This window comes from Hoplias malabaricus, chromosome 17 (genome assembly GCF_029633855.1).
Source record: "Hoplias malabaricus isolate fHopMal1 chromosome 17, fHopMal1.hap1, whole genome shotgun sequence".
NCBI lineage: Eukaryota > Metazoa > Chordata > Actinopteri > Characiformes > Erythrinidae > Hoplias > Hoplias malabaricus.
In genome coordinates, this window is record NC_089816.1 from 9,771,528 (window position 1) to 9,789,970 (window position 18,443).

Sequence of the window (18,443 nt, forward strand, 5' to 3'; positions counted from 1 at the left end):
TCCTGAGATGAAATATGGACTGAATATACACTTGTTTAGTCTTCATTTTGGAGTCTTACAACTCAATACATTTCAATGCCATCCAAAGAAAAACATGTATCCAATTTGGACACTGCAGCTGTCCTTCACATTGTGGGAAAATTACATGATTAAAATATCTGGAATAATCTGTTTTACATTGACTTCCACTAATAGTTAAGTAGGGTATTGACTTCTACTCTAAAGTTACTATTTTGGAGATGCTTATTTTTTCTTTGGACAGTGATGACTTGTGAATTGAGAGAACATGAAAAAAAGAACAATTTCATTGTCATGTTGCATGGGAACCAACAGGTTATTGATGATTCTAAAATGTAAATGTTTCTCAGTTTTATAAGGAATAGCTAAAAGTTTGATTATGTTTCCATATTAACTGCATCAGAGCAATCCAATGGCGTAAAATGCTATAGAACAAGTGCCAGTCTACCTATGTAGATTATATTACTTTTATTTATTATACTACTGTTCACATATGGGGTGGCACGGTGGTGCAGCAGGTAGTGTTGCAGTCACACAGCTCCAGGGACCTGGAGGTTGTGGGTTCGATTCCCGCTCCGGGTGACTGTCTGTGAGGAGTTGGTGTGTTCTCCCTGTGTCCACCTGGGTTTCCTCCAGGTGCTCCGGTTTCCTCCCACAGTCCAAAAACACACGTTGGTAGGTGGATTGATGACCCCAAAGTGTCTGTAGGTGTGAGTGAATGTGTGTGTATGTCTCTGTTGCCCTGTGAAGGACTGGTGCCCCCTCCAGGATGTATTCCTGCCTTGTGCCCAATGATTCCATGTAGGCTCTGGACCCACCGCGACCCTGAATTGGATAAGTTACAGATAATTGGATAAGTTACAGATAATGAATGAATGAATGTTCACATATGGAGTGTTGACTTGTCAACCAAAGCTTGAAACTGCTCCTACAGATATACAATGAATATCTGTGCATTACTGTTAGTGTACCATGCAAAGAAGCCAAGTAGTTGTAAACATTCAAATTGCATTTTCTGTGTTTGCCATTGGTTTCACTGTATTCAAGGAGTTTTTGAATGATTAGGTTTATTTAGACAACCCTACATCATGTGGTATAGTCACTGAGTCTTTTCAACAGCCAGAAGTGGGTAGAAACACTCAAGTGAATGTGACTAGGAAATTGAAGTGCACTTTCCTTATATTGTCAATTTAGAACTTAGCTAGCATACGCGTTTCATCTACGTTTCATTCTGTTATGTTTAGCCACTCTTATTCAGTGACTAATTTTATGTTTTATATTTTTCATTTTTTTCAGTCTGGTTTGGTGTAATATTTGTGCTTAATTTTGATTAGAAAAAAAGGAAAGAAAGAGAAACATAGAGCCATATAAACTTCACTTCCTATTCTAATAGATGCTAATTAATTAATTTCACAGCTCCTACCGGTAAACATCAAAACCACAAAACAGCAAATAATTTATATCCATTGCTGCCCTTTTGGAAGGATTATTTTTCTCAGTAACTTCAGGAGCGTGTTTAGGGAATTTAAAACTCTGAAACAGGCAGAAATATTAATTCATTTATTAATTTATTCATGTCTGTTTTTATTATTGTTGTTTTCAATTACTCAATAGCTATTAAACGCCTCTCATATTCTATGATTTTTACAGTACACACGTTTATATTCTTCTGGAACCCAAAACCACACGAGAATATGTTTAATTTCTTTAGTCCTGTGCTAAACATAAACATCATAGAACAGCTAATGTATTAATTACAGCGGTTGTTGCACTTCCGTAAGTTAATAAGTAATTAAGTAGTTTTGTAAAATGCTTCATTCAGACTTTTTCTAGACTCAACTTTGGGAAAGAACTTGCTTGAGTCTTTTTTTTTGTTTGTTTTTGACTATCTTTGCTTTTCACTAAGGTGGATTAGGCTTTTCACTCTGTCTAACTGTTGAAGCACGTTTCAGTGGAATGGTTTGTGCAAATCGGTACAATATCAGTCACATTGTGTTATTGTGGTCCTAACCCATTTTGATGTTTAATGCAGGCTGTATGCTACTAATACCATTACCAAATAATGCATTTTAATGCACTTAACTTGTCTGAGGAACCCTATGACTAATCATAATAACTGTGAGCCAAAAATAAATAAATGTTTACAAGTTTAAAATGCACCTCGTGCTTCAGACTTCAAAAGTAATGACAGTGACTGCTGTCAACATGAAGTATTTACTTTTTCACCGAGCAAACACTGCCCCCCTCTTCCATCCACCGCGCGGCTCAAGGCGTCCTGCCTGACTCCAGCGCTAGCATCAGCTCTCCTTTAAAGGGATGCAAACTCCACCCACTGCGATGACGACTAGCAGGGGCGGTGAAGTGGGCGGGGCCACGGGGGACTGAATTCGTACAATACAAACGGAGACTGAGCTCTGCGCACAACTACAGCACGACGAGAGTGTGTCAGAGTGTGTGAGTGATGCTGCGCCAAGGCGCACTTTCATCCGGCTCCGTTGGGGAAACGCAAGCACCAACAGCAGCCCAACTATAGGCTTATATGATTTCATTTTTTTGTCTTCTTCTTCTGAACACAGGGCATTTAAGCTCTGCATCACTCTGCCAAAAAAGTGATGGTGAACTAGCGTGTTTACGCTCGCAGTGCTAGTGAAATAGTGCGCACTGAAGTAGTTCCAGTGGCCCAGGAGAGTTCCCCGTTTCCGAGCTATGAGTGGGTTTTCCACACCCCCTTTTTCCCCCTAGTCAGAAGTGTTGCTTGTTGAGTAACCGACTTGGAGCCTCCAGTGCCGTGTGGAACTGAAGCGGTCTTAAGGAGGAATTCGCCTTCAGAAAGCCGAAAAAAAAAGTGCACCGCTAATGTTCGCCGCCGCTCGCTCGAGGACCGCGGACTTTTCGGTTTCTTTCACTGGACATGGATCTCTTTCGTTCCCTCTAGTTGGATACGGACCGGTCCACGCGGCGAGGCACTTTGCTTCGCGCCGGTGAGGAGGATATTCTTGCCGCTGTCCACTTCACTCCGCTCCGCGCCACTTCAGCACCTCCTCGAGCGGTGATGTTGCTACGTGACGGGAATTGAGAGGAATTTTGTTATTTTCCCTCATATTCGTCAGGAAATACAGACGGTAAGACACGCATTGGTTAAATAACCAGATAAATGTGTGGTGGTTGGGTCTGAAGTAGAGTTGCTGAATTTTGCTGTTGCTGTTAGCTCACACTCGAACTAAAAAATGGAAGCGCCCAGGCTTGCGGAAAATAGGCGCGAATTCAGGAGAGTGCTCGTGCAGTTCCAAGCTCTGAAACTGGCAGAAAGTGTTGTTTATTTCTGAAATATCTCAATAAAATCCTGTCATATCACGCGCTTCTCCGGTACGCTAGCCTACATGCCTGACGCCCACCTCCTGTGGAAGCTCCACTATAACGCTGGACCAAGTTTAATTTCTCAGCTGAATACGGCTCAACACCAACACCACACGACACCAGTATATAACATAGCCGTTGTTTTTGGATTATTAACCGTGGCTTAAGCCGCGCACGTGAATCTCTCAAGTGGTGCTTCAGAATCACTGCATGTAGCTGGAGCAGTTCAACAACTTAATAATAATAATGAAATAATGACCAAAATATCACATAATAAGGTTTAAATACTAAGCGCAAAACAGTAGGGTTTACGTATATCCTCACACCTGCGACGTTAAGGCTACCTACGGTGATTTAAGATGTACGCAAAAGAGCGCATTGTAAGCTGTTAATGGCTAACGGTTTGAGATTGGCCTCAGCTCTGAAACTCCAACGGCTTTCATCGACTCCTTCACCGGCCGCTCGAGGGACACGGATATCCGTCATTCTTCAGATTAATTCCGCCTTCAATTCATTTTCAACAACGCCCCTCGTTACTTCACTACGCCACGTTACTTTACCCATTATTGCGTTTAAAATAAGCTTCTGCTTGGGTTCTTGTTATATATTCTGTGCACGCCGACCTAAGAACTGCATTTCTTACTCAGACCCAGGGAAGAGGGACCAGGCTGGTTCAGTTTTTTTCTTTAGTTCAACTCTGGTCAACACCTAGTAAATCCACGACACTGACAGGATACATCTCTGATCTTTATTTTACTGTTTATACACTGGTCACTAATCAGCATTACACCGTAGTGCGTAGGGCCTATTAATTATATCCAATTTGAGCTGCATAAATATAACAAAGAATAATCAGATTTGTTACGGCTTTTAAACTAACCGACATCTGAGTGTGTGTTAATGGTCATTATGTGGCAGACTGCACATTATCCCTAAAACCCAAAAGACTTTTCAACTTCTGACTCATTCAGTAGTTATGTCTCCAATCTAAAAGTTGTGACACCAGTGGTCAGATGAAAAGTGAAAATAAGTACGTCATGTACAGAGAACTCACTTCATCACTACTTCCCACTCTCAGTTACTGGTTATTGGCTGAATGTGGTATATTGTGGAAATACTTACACAGAGTGTACTGCCTGTGTAAACCTCATGTGTTAATGGTGGTAATATGAGTAAATTCAGCAAATAATTAAACGTTGACTGAAATGAGCAGGAAATGCTGTATTTTAAGCTTACGTTTCCCTGTAGATGTTATGATAACTTGTTTTCCATTTTTTTCCAAATTATTAAGGCAAACATTTTAGTGAGCAGGAAAGAATGGAAGTGCAAAGATTTGCATACAACTGAGTAAATACATACAGTTTTGAATAAGTTGGGCCAGAAAACTACATTGTCTTCATTTCTTATCCAACTAAATCACATGAGGCTGCTAGGTAAAATCAGCCTGTGTGGTTACCTGTGTGGGCGAAAGTTTTCTCGGTTCTTGTACCATTCCAATTAATCTATATTTGGATTGCCTAAACTATAGCATTGCTCATAAGTAATAATAATAGGTGGATGTAGTTCCGCTGTGAAAATGATATATATTAACTTAGGCATCTCTGGGAAGTGTCACCCCAGTTTTAACTTAGACAGCTGTGCACAGCTCGTTATTACTATCATGCAATAGACTGCAGGATGTGACCCCATGGAAGAAGCCATCAATCACACCGGCATGTTAAAAAATGACATTCTGCCTGTCATAACTCTGTAATATTTATGTTGTGGTTTATAACTGATTTGTTTCTTAGTGTTGGCAGGACAGAAAATATACAGTAACACAGAGACGAGCCTTTTCGAGGAGAAATTGTTATTCATCTTTGAACTTTTTGTTGGTGAAATGCGATGGTCATCCACTCAGCTTTGCTACTAAGATATAGCGCACTTTGATTGATAGGTTCGTTGATATTGCTTTAAAGTGCGATTAGCGCCGTCCCAGTTTGCAGCGCTGCTCTGACTGTTTGTAATGTTTTAAACATTTTATGATGAATATTCTTGCTTTAATCTTTTCAAAGTTCTTAGATCCAACTTTAGTCCGTATCTCATCCTAACCACTCTAGTGCCCTCTGTTGACACTCTTTCCTGTCCATGGAATACTATGTGTCCTTAGCTAAATATGTAGATTGCAACAGCATGCAAATTATATGCTTTGCATTTTATTTAGGCTGCTTCAAAATTGGGGATCAAGCTCATGTCGCGAACAGGATCTGTCGCATCACGGGTATCAAGAGAAAAAAAATCACACGTCCCAAAAACGACAAAATTCAAGGTCATCATAGCCCAAGGACAGAGAAGTTAAAGCTATGAGATTAGTCGTGTTTGGGTCTCCTTTGGTCCCTTGCTCCTCATTATTGAAGAGGCTTTTCACATTTATCATTTAATGACAACCTTTATGAAGCCCAAAATTAATACCACTTCAGGAATAGCATAATGGTGAAATAAAGAGAGGGGGGTGATTATGATTATGGGGCATTAAGGGTGTCGCTAAGCCAAAAAATAAAAAATAAATTCCCTGGTTCTCTTCTTGTTCTCCTTTGACAGGAAGCTCATTTTGTTCATGCCTGTATTTTGTGCATGATACACTTAGCAATCCAATTAAAAGCAGCTAATCTGAGAAACCGATATAGCAGCCCCTGACATGCTTTCTCCTTTGAAGGTGCCCACAATGGCTTGACTGATGTTGGTCTCTGAAATTAAATCAAAGTTTTATTAAGATTATTTATAGGCCAAATTAGCACAGCGAAATATCCTGACTGTGATTAATGGTTCGTCGTAATAGGCAAACAAACATCCGCGCGCTTTCCTCTTGGCTGGATCTCTGAGCGTGAGTTATTCTGTCAGTTTACTGCATGGAAACTTCTGGGCAAACGGCTGACATGGCTCTTTGGACGCATAATCGTTGCTGACAGCCATAAATCGACTGCATTGCTTTCAGTACGTCTGTTTATCCCTTTCGATTGACAACCTATTTAGTATGTTAATACCTCGGTATTGATCATGCACGAGTCTTATGATCATGATGTAGCAAACATCAAACTTTGTGTAGTTGCTTTTCAATATTTGGCTTTTCAATATTTAAATCAACCTGACCTTTGACCTTTGGAGATTTGTAGTGGTTATTTCTTAGTCCATTTTACATGTTATTTTTCAGTAGCTCTAAAGTATGGTGGCGAACCAAGCAAAGAGTGTATTTGCTTTATCTTCTACAATGCTATGGATGAGCAATATGACAACACCATATGATGTGATAGCAACACAGTCCCTTGCTACATTTCCATTATATGAAATTTCCATCACGTCGACAGTTTTAAGGAGTGTTCAGTTGTATTAGACAAGAAAAGCAGCTGAATACAAACTTAAAAGGCTTAATTATTCTTCCTGTAATGAAACATGCAGACGGTTCTTAAAGTGCTGACAGTATCTGCAGTAAGCTCAAAATAGCATGCTGAGATGTAAGGTGACATCATTTATATGAACACAATGATGAATGCCATCATATTGTATGCGCCTAAATATATGTATCTTCTAGGGTCACACAGCACCTTACATTTTAAAACATGGCAATGCGCTATAATATGCCATTTGTGGTGCACTGGAAGGTTTTTATGAGATGCTGCATACAACTCCATACAAGTCTCAAAAGGTGCTTGCGGAGCACATAACTCCCTGGTTAATATTTGCAACGTTACAGTTGTTTTAGTTTTAGTACTTTTTTAGATTAAAGGAAAAGTATTTAGGAAGCATGATTTTATTGGCTTAAAGGGCACATCTATGATTGTGGGGAACTGCAGTTCTCTCTGATTTGTTTACGTTCGTGAGCGCAGCGTCTTTTAAGGTGGAACAGTATGTTTGAGAAAAAAACAACTCGTTTGTACGTGGCTGAAGTTTAAATTCTACAGAAACTACAACAGAAACGCATTTGTATCTCAAGTTGTTTTCAGTTTTGTAATAATTATGGTCAGTTTACTTTCATGCAATCAGCCGTCTCCCGAACTTATGTGCTGTTTCCACCTTAAGTGATCCGAAACAGCAAAAATAAGTCAATATTTTCCACCTATGGAGCAGGAATAGAAAATTATACTCATCTCGGCTCATGCTTTTCAACATTTGGAGTTTACTCTGTGGTGTAAAAAGCGCCAGGTGCTTTTTCACTGCTGTGAGCAGAGAGAGAGAGAGAGAGAGAGAGAGAGAGAATGCATACCGGACTGAGACACCGTTTTTTTTTTGTTTTGTTTTTGCCCTTTACTGATGCTGGCGCTTTGTAAACACATCAGACCGCTTCTGAGCGCATGTTTTGAATTTTATAAAACATTTTTTTTCTAAGTACAATTGTCAACGTCAACTTTAAGGAATATGTTGATATGGGAATTATGCCTAATTGTCATTACTGATCCTTCAAGTTAATACAGTGTAAAACATGGGACTATATATATATATATATGACAGGATTAAAACAAACTGCAGATACAGCACAGAATGCTTCTGCTCTTCCGGTGTGCAATAAATTAGGACGCCCATGTCAGTTTAAATATTTAAAATCTAAGCATCTGGCCAATGGGAATCATTTTTACAAGCAATGATCAGACAATACTGATAGGATCCCAGTATCACTGTGAAGCTAATTAGCTTTATTAATGCTGCATGCTGTCATCTGATACTGAGATATAATTAGATCGTATAATGATACTTATCAGTATATCAGTACTCTACACTGGAAATCCTGCTATTTCTACTAGATTTATAATGTGCGAACGGAGGATAATGAATAAAAGAGACATGCACGCCCTCAGTGGATAAGAAGATTGACATCCTGACTGGAGTCGAGGGAGAGCAGGTAGAGGAGGCTGCTGAACAGCTGGCAGGGGGCCGATGGGCCTCAAGCTGCTGATGGCAGGAGGTTGAGGGCAAATTCAAACAAGACATTGAAATGTCAAAGAAACACGCGCAAGCGCGAAGTTCCTTGAAAAGCCGACAGGGAGAGGGGAGCCTGGCTGATGAAAATGAATGAGTTACAGTAAGTGACATGCTTTAGGCACTTGTCCCAGATTAACTTCCATAAGCACCCTTAATAATTCTCCGAAACGCCTTCACGGTTTAATTACAGCTCTGATTTGGCTCTGTCAGTTTAATCGGCGAAAATCTCGCACCTTTCCTCTTCGGAGAGCTCCCTGCCCTCGTCCCCCAGCCAGTCGCATGCATTCTTGATCCACACAGACAATTATTCAAAGCAAAGCTCCCATCGCGATGTAAGATGAAGTGCACTCAGGCCGGCGGGATATTTCCCTCCCTGACAGCTCGGCTCATAATAAAAACAGGCAGCTCAGTCCATCACATTGTCTTGTAAAGTGATCCACACTCAGTGTGTTCCTCGGCTCGGGCTCCGGAGGGATGGGTGGCTTTTGCCTACTCCGTGGAATCCATGGTCCAGCGCTCAAAATAGATCACTGGAACCCAGTGCAAGCAGGAAAAATGTCCTCACTGACATGTGATTTCTCTCGACGCCTTCTCCCAGTGCGCTAAAAAGCTGGAAGTTTTGTGGGTTTTTTTCCCCCAGTTTTCTTTCTCTCTCTCTTTCTGAAAGATTGAGAAAGTTGAACCTCAAAGCCATTGCAAATCTATCTAGAGCCTAGTTTTAAAACGAGTTGGTCCCAGGAGGGAGCTGGAGCATAAAATGGCTATACATGTTTTGCAACAAGATAAACTGTCCTAAATAAGGCGAGGAATGACGTGGGCTCCCTTGCGGAATTGTCTAATCCTAGTCTCCATGTCCCTGGATAGCAGAGCTCCTTACAAAATGCCAGACAGCGCTCACTTGAGCTGGTACTTATTCTGTGTACACTATTCTGTTCTATTTTTGGGTTACGTAAGTTCAGCGGGGCTCATTTTTCCGAAAGGATTGTACATCTCATTATTATTGGATATTTTCAGTATTAGGAAGAAACCGGCATTGTGGGATTGTATCAAACCCGGATTTTTACACAACAAAGAACTTGAAAGAGGTGGCGGTTCCTTGCCTCCCCACGTCATCCTTAATGTACGACAGAGCTACTGTATGTCGAAGAATCTAGATCATCTTTTCATCTTTTATTCACCACCCTGCAATGCACTCCTTAGCCAGTGAGTTCTCTTCATTATGCATTGTTGGGCACAGCCGAAGACTCTTTCCGGCTTATCCTAGTACAGTAGGTGAATAGTAATTGCGGGGCCTCTGCAGCCGGCCAAAACACAGGCAAAAACTTCAAAGCCAAGCAAATCATGATCTCTCTGTTTTTCCAAAGGACAACCCATAGCTACCCGTTTGTGAATCAGTGTGAAGAATAAGCCTCTCATTGATCACTGTCATGTAAATATCGTGAGCAGGGCTCCTGTGTCCAGTCCACCTTTAATGAGTCTCTCCAGAGGTCTGCCACCGAGCGCTCAGCACCAGAAACAGAACACGCTCTGACAGTACAGGTCTGAGCTCGCCTCTGTTTGCCCTTCTTGCACATCAAAACAGCCTCCATGAGCCCTATATAGTCGACGGAGTCATCCTTTCACTGGGAGCTTATGGAATCCTGATGGTAAATGTCACGCTCATATCATCAACTTCTGATTAATTTTTGATGTATTCTCTGGACGGTCGGGCGTCTCTGCCGCCAAGGCCAGAAAAGTCATTGAGCAATTTGTTCATTAGACCTCCATCAGTCGGACGTGCAAATGCAAATAACTGCTCACATCAGCCCTGAGATTTATTATTTGTGTCTGCCTTCTGTGGAATATTTCTCAAATATCCGTTTTTATGAAACTCTCCGAAAAAAAAGGGGCACTTTATTCTCCCTGCCCTTGTTCTACTGTCACATATTAGAGTCATTAATATGCTAAAGTTATATTTAATGTATCCTTCCTTCAAAAAAAGGCTGCATACGAATCTGTCAACTCTTGGGGCAAAGCTTTTTGGAGTCGAGCAAATTAAAGATGCATAGATTGTACTTTTTAAACTTTCATATTGTTACCATTGCTTTGATTAAAAGAAAAGAGAAAGCGGGTAGAATGGCTTTTCGGCGTGTCTGGGGAAATTACAGAAATCACATTTTCTTACAGAAATAGCACGGCATATGAAAGTCTGTAAAGTAACAATACCCAGACTTGGGAAGTGCTAGGCATCCTCCTCACCAGTTCTTCATGACCTAGTTGAGCTGCTGGCGCATAGTGAGGGCCTCAGCCCTCTGGCAACTTTTATTTATATTATGCCCTGACAGGATTGATGTAACCATCGTGTTGGCAACAAACGGCAAAATGCTGATTCATAAATCATGTCAGCATGCTTTCGAAATATGGCTTTGTCTTTCTGTGTGGCAAAATTACGATCGGCTTTAGAGACTTTAGCGGATATTTCTTTCAAATGGTCAAATAGCTCATCATTGTGGATAATTGCAAAGCATACTCAAAAAAGCCAAGCTTATAGACAATGCACTGTATCTCATATCTATGTAGCTGTATACATTTATGCCATTGAGCTTCTTACCTGAGTGTATTTGTGACAACTGTCTGACAAATAAATCAATTGATTATCCAGCTGCTTGTTTCTTGAAGTGGGTAATGGCTTTAATTAGGGGTGATTGTGAAAGTTAAGTGAACCTGTAACAGTCCCTGGTCCATACAGTCAGCGTTTGATGGGAAGCGCCAGAGGTTAATTGTGTTGAACACCACTAAACGCTGTCCCATAGATTTAAGGCACCGGCTGGCTCCTCACTTGTTAAGATGTGAAAGGTCAGTTAGGGAAAAAACCCAGAGAGAGAAGAATGCTAATTATAGCTGAATGTGTAATTGTGTGTTACATAGTTGTGGATACAATAATTATCTTTCTCTTTCTTTCTTTTTTTCTCATCTTCCCTTATTACCATAGAAATTACAGACCTTACCAGAAGAGATCCCCTCCCACTCTGAGCATGGACTTGGCAAGTGAGGCTCATGTTCTGGTGCTTTTCCTCACCTGCCTGGCATCAGTGTGCTGGGCCCAGGAGAAGGACTACACGGTGAAGGAGGAGCAGCCTGAGAATGTGCGCATCGGAAACCTGCGCAAAGACCTGGACCTCAACCTGGACCCCGGCATCAAGCTGTCGTCGGCCCTGCAGTTCAAACCGGTCTATAAGACGGGCGATGTGCCTTTGGTGCGGGTGGAGGCCAGCACAGGGGAGATTTTCACCACCGCCAACAGAATCGACCGCGAGAAGCTCTGCTCCGGAGTCTTCACCGAGAAGCGCTGCTACTACGAGATCGAAGTGGCCGTGCTGCCGGATGAGATCTTCCGGCTGGTCAAGATCCGCTTCCTCATTGAAGACATCAACGATAATGCGCCGCTGTTCCAGTCTACCGTCATCAACATATCCATTCCTGAGAATACAGCCATCAACAACCGCTACCCCATCCCCTCCGCCTTTGACCCTGACGTGGGGATCAATGGGATCCAACGTTATGAACTTGTCAAGGTGAGCACACTGTTATCCTGTGGAATTAGAAATGAATACACTGTAGAGTATGGCTGAAGGACTGATTGGAGTAGTACCATGTTCAAAGCAACTAAGAAAAAAATATATATTTTTGCTCTTGGGCTCCCCCTACAGTTTCATAGTCTAGTTCAATTTTACAGCACTGTCCTGAAATCAAGTGGACGGGGCGTGGTGGTTTTCTGCCTGCCTCCAAATGTTACATAGTGCAGTTTATACAGAGTTGAACTCTTTTAAGGTAAAAATGCTACCTAGTGTTGCTTTCAAAACCTCAAGATTTCATGTACCCTCTCGAAATTAAACTCAATAAACAGTGCATGTGAACAGGCAGTGAATATGACCAATAAGAAATAAACAGACACCCATGTGTTGTGACATCATGGACCCATTCAGCTGGCAGAATTCAGTGCTCAGGTTTAAAAGAATAAGCATACTTATTGTCCTGGAATCATCGTATGGAACATTATCATATTTAAACCAAATTAATTCAGAATAATGTTGTGAAAAATTTATGGAGATGAGTTGGTCAACATCTTCAGCCCTGCTGTACAGGTACTCGCATTGTAAGACTACACACAAAGGTATCTTCCTAAAACAGTTCGTCAGTGGTTCTTAAAGATGACAGTTCTATAAAGAATCATTGATTGATAAAGAACCATGCTTGGTTATGTGTTTCTTCACACTGATGGAAATATTACTATAAAATAAGTTTGTAAAATGTGTGGCAAATGTAGAAAAAAAAGAGTTTTGCTAATGCTACAAATCAAAGAATGCCTTTCAGTGCTGTGTTTTTTTTAATTTTTTTATTTGCTAAGAGTGTTCCTAAGATCCAGCTGTGTACTTTAAATAACTTTTTTTTAAAGAAACACAGGAAAGATAAATATTTGTACATTTGCGTAACCTAATATTGTAAACAAGACAAATCAGCTAAAAAGCCTGGAGTCAGGTGAGGATGTATGGGTTCTGCAACTGCAAAGGAACAGAGTACAATTATGTTCCCTAACAAAAGGCACTGAAAACGCACTCTTGAGATTCCCACCTCAGGGAGGTAAAGGGTACCACCCCAGTGAGAATTTAGTTCCTTTATATTTACTGAGAGCATATGATTCATTAATTCCCATTGCCATTAATGGATAGTTAAGGTCTCTGATAAAAAATAGCACTTGTATTTTAGCTCAATGTTCCCAGAGTAATTTGCTGTTTTGTTTAAGGTAAGTTGTTAATTGTGGCCAAGAAAGATGGGAACAATATGCAGACCATGCATTTTCCTCCCCACCGACTAATTGATGTTCTACCAGAAACTAGCGCAATATTCTCTGGGCCTTAATATAGTCTGCCCAAACCTGAAAGTAGGATAATGGAATGCATTCCATTACACTATGTACAGCACCTAATGTGTCACAGATGAATTTCATTTTGCATATTTGATCCCGTGTGCGAGGTATAATAACAGCCGAACATTCTGTATTACTCAGGTTATGGTAAAATTCATTTCATAAAGCGTATCACCTATTCCTTCCCAGCTGGTTGAAATGCAATTTTCTATAATAAAGTACAATAAATGAAGCAAATATTCAGAGCAAATGTGTGCCGAAGTTCTCCTCATACTTTGATTAAGACTATGGCACGTTTCGGGAACAAAGAAGTCAAGAGTGTCATTAATGCGTGAAAGAGTAATTTGTACCTTTTCTTGTGAGAATTAGCAGAATCCTTGCTTTCCATGTCTGATTAGGTTACCAATTTGCATTTTTAAAGAGCCTCCGCTGCCAAGGCCTCTCCAGTGCCCCGTTCTCAATTGCTCGTGCTTGGAAAATGACCAAACTAATGTTACAGAGAGGCTGCGTATTGCAATAAATTTCTCTTCTGGGTTCAGTAATTCACAATTTCTTGTGGTGCATGAGCAGTTCCCCATTGTTTATGGCCTGGATGACTGAATGGGAATCAAACAGTGCTCAGTGAGGGTGGGTCTATTGGTGGGATGCGAAAGAAAGGGTTGGGGGATGGTGGGGGGGGTGGTTACTTCTCTGAGGTTGGTGCGAACATCCCTGGAGTAGCATCTGGCCGCAAATCCACCTCTTGGACTGTGTTTGCGCAGTCCTCTGAGAGCTAGTCTCTGAAGCTTGTGCACAGTAATAGTTTACCCGGAGAGACGAACTGATTCTCAGCGTGGCGAAGCGTGATTAGCATTGTGGGCCACGGCAGCTGCTGCGCTGTACAGCAAGAGGCTCTGCTGGAAAAAAGAAAAAAAAAAGCCCTACTGCTGATCCCCATCTCTTCTCTTTGCTCATTCAAGGCAGGCCCTGAAAGTGAGGAAGCCCACCCCCAAAGACACGGAGGGGCATTATTGCCTACTCCCGCTTTTAATTTCCAATAATAAATGAGCGCGTGCTGAGTCATGTGCAGTTTCATGCGAACACCCCTGCTCAAATGACCTATTTAGATGATTGAAGTAAAAAACTTGGATACCCCATGTTCAGCAGGGAGCACATATAAATATAATATTTGTCTGTAAAGGGCAGTGTATAATTTCTATTCATTTGCTTATGACAAGACATGGAACAGTCATAAAGGATGACATGAATGAGGTGCCATCACTTTTGCACAGGCCACATTTCTTACCATATATTTGATATTCAACCAGTAATGTTGCAGTGCATTTCAAAAAGGCCAATACTTATATTCTGAAAATAAGCTCAGAAATAGAACTTTCATACACTATTCATGGTGCTAACAAGCTCTACGCCTTTGATGCTGAAACATTGCTGTGAGGACGTGATGGACTCTGAGAGCAATAGGAAAGTCAGACAGTGATGTTGGATGATGGGGTCTTGATCACAAACATCACTGCAACTCGTTTGAAATATATGATAGAGTTTCCATAGACCACTGTTTCATGGGAGCCTTTTTTTATATTATAGCCAGCATTGGACTGGGCTAATGGCCCATGTGTAGCTACTCCTGAGCACCACGTTCTATTTAGCAAAAGCTCTCTTGCTGAGATTACACATTCACTGAATTCTCTGCACGGAATAGGTGTCCAGAGTGTATTTTATAGTTTCCTAATTGTGGGCATTGTTGGCCAAAGCAGCCACTACAGAAAGAGACTCTGCTGTAGAAAAGGAGCCCTTCTTGCTGCTGCAGCTGATCCCAATCTCTGCTCTTTGCTCATTCAAGGCATGTCCCGCCAAAGAGGAAGCCCGCCCCCGATGACACGGAGGGGCATTATTGCCTACTCCCGCTTTTAATTGAGGTGCCATATTAATTGTTCCATCAGCATTAGTGTTGCTATGTCACCTGGAACGGCGCTTCTCCAGCTCCTGTGGACGCCATCAAGGTCAGCCTGGGGAAAGTAATACCATGCATGGCTGGAGGAGGGCTTTCCATTAGAAGAGATTTTATCACTTAAAGAGAGCCTTTTTACAAGTTCTGTCTAGAGGCATGTGGATCAGATCAGACTCAGGGGATGAAGATATTGACTTTTCTGTTGTGGGTTCCACCCCACGCATTGTTATTTTCAGTCCACCATTTAAGCACTCTTACCCCACATTAGGATAGCAGTTCTTAGCTCTATTTCACTTCTGTTATGGCACACTACTCCTTTTTTCTGTCAGTCTGTGTGTTTGGAATTGATAAGTTAAGGTAAACACATTGAGCTTTAGTGCTGAGATATAGATTTGCATGCTTGTATTAGTTTTATGTCATCTGGGTTATCTCAGCAGCCAATCAGAAGAGGCGACTAATTAAAACACTAATGATTAAAGATGCACTGATTATGGTAATATGTGCCATTAGCAATATCTGATATTATTGTGTCAATTCTGATAATGATGCTGATGCATAGATATTTATATTTGTATAGTTTTACACATTCATTGAAATGAATAACATACACAAATCCATCCATTCATTCATTTATTTATTCATTCATTCTTCATCCTGACCCTACCCAGAAACCTTGAGCAACCCAACCTTCAGCACCACCGTGCCACCCTGCAGAAAAAAATTACCAGTACCCAATGGACTTGTTAAATATTTTTGCCATTCCATAGTGCAGTAAGTATGTCACTCACTCACAGAAAGTATCTCAGCTTGTATAATCTTCATAGAAAATCTCCGCACCCTCCTCAGAATGATACATAGTGCAGTTTCTGCAGTGCTGAGCCCAGTGACAGAGACTATATTCTCCCTGTTACACAGCAGTGGGGTATCACAAAGATTCTGAAGCAGTAATTTTAATGTAAAACTATTACGAGGTGTTAGGGCTAGGGCTAGGGCTGGACAATAACTTAATATCAGGATTTTCAGTATTTCAATATACATTATTTAGAACATCTGCCACTGACTGGCATTCATTACAGGGCGCTGTTGTCAGATCTTAATTTAAAATTTTGTTTTAAAAATATTAATATTGACAGAGCCAGTAAGTTTAAGTTTGATGATGAGTTCATGTTTCTTGTTTGTCCTTGGGAGTTTTTTATACTGTACATATCAATTTCAGAACTATATCATATTAACATCATATTAAGTTCAACTTACACTAATATGATTGCAGTACTACTAAATGATACATCATTAATAACTCACTGACTGAGCCACAATAAGCAATTTTGTTTAGGACAAAACGTGATAAAATATAGCCAGCCAAATCAATAAGAGTTTCGACGTCAGTCATGTTATTGAGACTTTAGATTGTCGGTGGCAAAAGGGTGCTACTTGGGTCACCGTCTGAGAGGAGTTATGTGTGTTCTCCCTGTGTCTGCAGAGATATCCTCTATAGGTGTGAGTGTGGTGTAAGTAACTACTGAGTGTGGTGTGTTCCTACCATGCGCCCAATGATTCCTTGTATGCTTTGGACCCACCGTGACCCTGAACAAAGATGAAGTAGTTACAGAATATGAATGTATGAATTTAGTGTGTGCCAAGCAATACAATCTAATATTTTAAATTTTGTTTTGCATATCTTATTATCTTATTAAGAATAAATGCACAGACGTGGATGACGTCTGAGCATTGGAGATGGCTGATAAATTTCTATTAGCGTGCTGGATGGCACTTGATGGTTGAGGAACAGAGGAGGCTTCCAGCCATATTGCTCCCTTTCATTTGGTTCCAGATTTCATTTGTGGCTGATTTTGGCTGGGGGCTTGGATGAGCATTGGTCCAAGGAGACAGCTCTTGTGTTCTGGTCTTGGCCAAATGGTTTAAATCTGATCACAGCCGGTGGCAGAGGAGAAAAAAGTGAGAACGTGGTCAGAGGATTGAGGAAGAGGGTGTCTTCACAGCTTTGTTCACTGGGCTTCAGCTGCTTACACAAAAAAACATTTGTATGTAATCTACTGGTGTATATAAATCAGCGCTGTAGGCCCTTAGGTTCTGCAGATTTCATGCAAGGTCATATGATTGATTCATAAAGGAAGCCGCTTCACCTGATCCACATCCGCATTTCTGAACGAGACTCTGAGGATGTGCTATTCAAGGCAGTGGAAAAAAAAATGTCTTTCTGAAATGACTGAGTAATGATATTTAATTATAAAACATTGGAATGCACCTGATATGAACAAAGTGCATACATATAATGACTTTAATATCAGAAACTGTAAAATCATTAGAGAAAATACTATCTGTCACATTTGAGGAAAATCACGGTTATTGACAGATTCTGAAATCACAGACTGCACTTTTCATTATGTGAATTTCTCATGATGAACGGATAAACAGAAAAGGTTAAAAATGACCCTGGGTGTGTTTCTGTCATTTCTGGACCCACCATGACCCTGAATGGAATAAAGTGGTTACAGAAAATGAATGAATGAACATACCCTTTAAATATAGCCTCTCTGGAGAACTTTCCATTTCAGAGATACATGATTTGTATGCAATACCTACTCTATACTCATTACTTTTATGAAATCAGAAATTAATTTATTGCCCAGTGACCATTGCTAGGCAGCTGTATCTGTTGTAGGTTGTAGTTAGTAGTTTTTCCAAGTAGGTTCACCTTTTTTTTCTTTTTTTGGCTTAAAAGACATTATATTTTTCAACATGTATTTGGTTATCTGTCTGCTACCAAGTTTGTGGACATTGCATCTAGCACCAAGTGTCTCTTAGATTAGTTCATGCTCAGTTAAAACACACCTTGTAAATGGTTTTAAACCCACTGACCCTGTAGAATATATGGTCAGTCTGCGGCAAACCGACAGGACTTTACAAAAACTTTCAAGACAACAGTTAAAAAGATGTTATTTTCTCTGCTCCCCTGAGCTGCTCATTGCTAATGCATTGAAACAGTGCCAGCAAATTGTTCAATGTTGCCAGATTAGGCAGGATCCCCTGGATTAACATTTTGTGCTACTTGCTTATCAGTGATTTTGTGCATTGTCTTGTAGCTTCTGTGAAGTTTTATTCAAAAACAACAGCTACATGTATTAATACAGCAATGCAATGGAGCAAGAAAAGCAATTTGTTCGGTCATTAAAGTGAAAATCATGTCTTGGGTTTTTGTTATTCACGTAGCATATTCAAATATTCATGATAATATTTATT

General features: G+C 40.7%; 1 protein-coding gene across 2 annotated transcripts in view; it reads left to right on the plus strand.

Moving 5' to 3' along the window:
* Nucleotides 1-2,365: 2,365 nt before the first annotated feature.
* Nucleotides 2,366-18,443, plus strand: part of pcdh11 (protocadherin 11) — a 214,876-nt gene continuing 198,798 nt past the window's right edge. For both annotated transcript variants that reach the window (XM_066650065.1, XM_066650066.1), the window contains exons 1-2: nt 2,366-3,140; nt 11,300-11,882. In XM_066650065.1, coding sequence (XP_066506162.1) covers nt 11,343-11,882 — 540 coding nt within the window. In that variant the 5' untranslated portion in view covers nt 2,366-3,140; nt 11,300-11,342. The remainder of the gene's footprint in view (nt 3,141-11,299; nt 11,883-18,443) is intronic.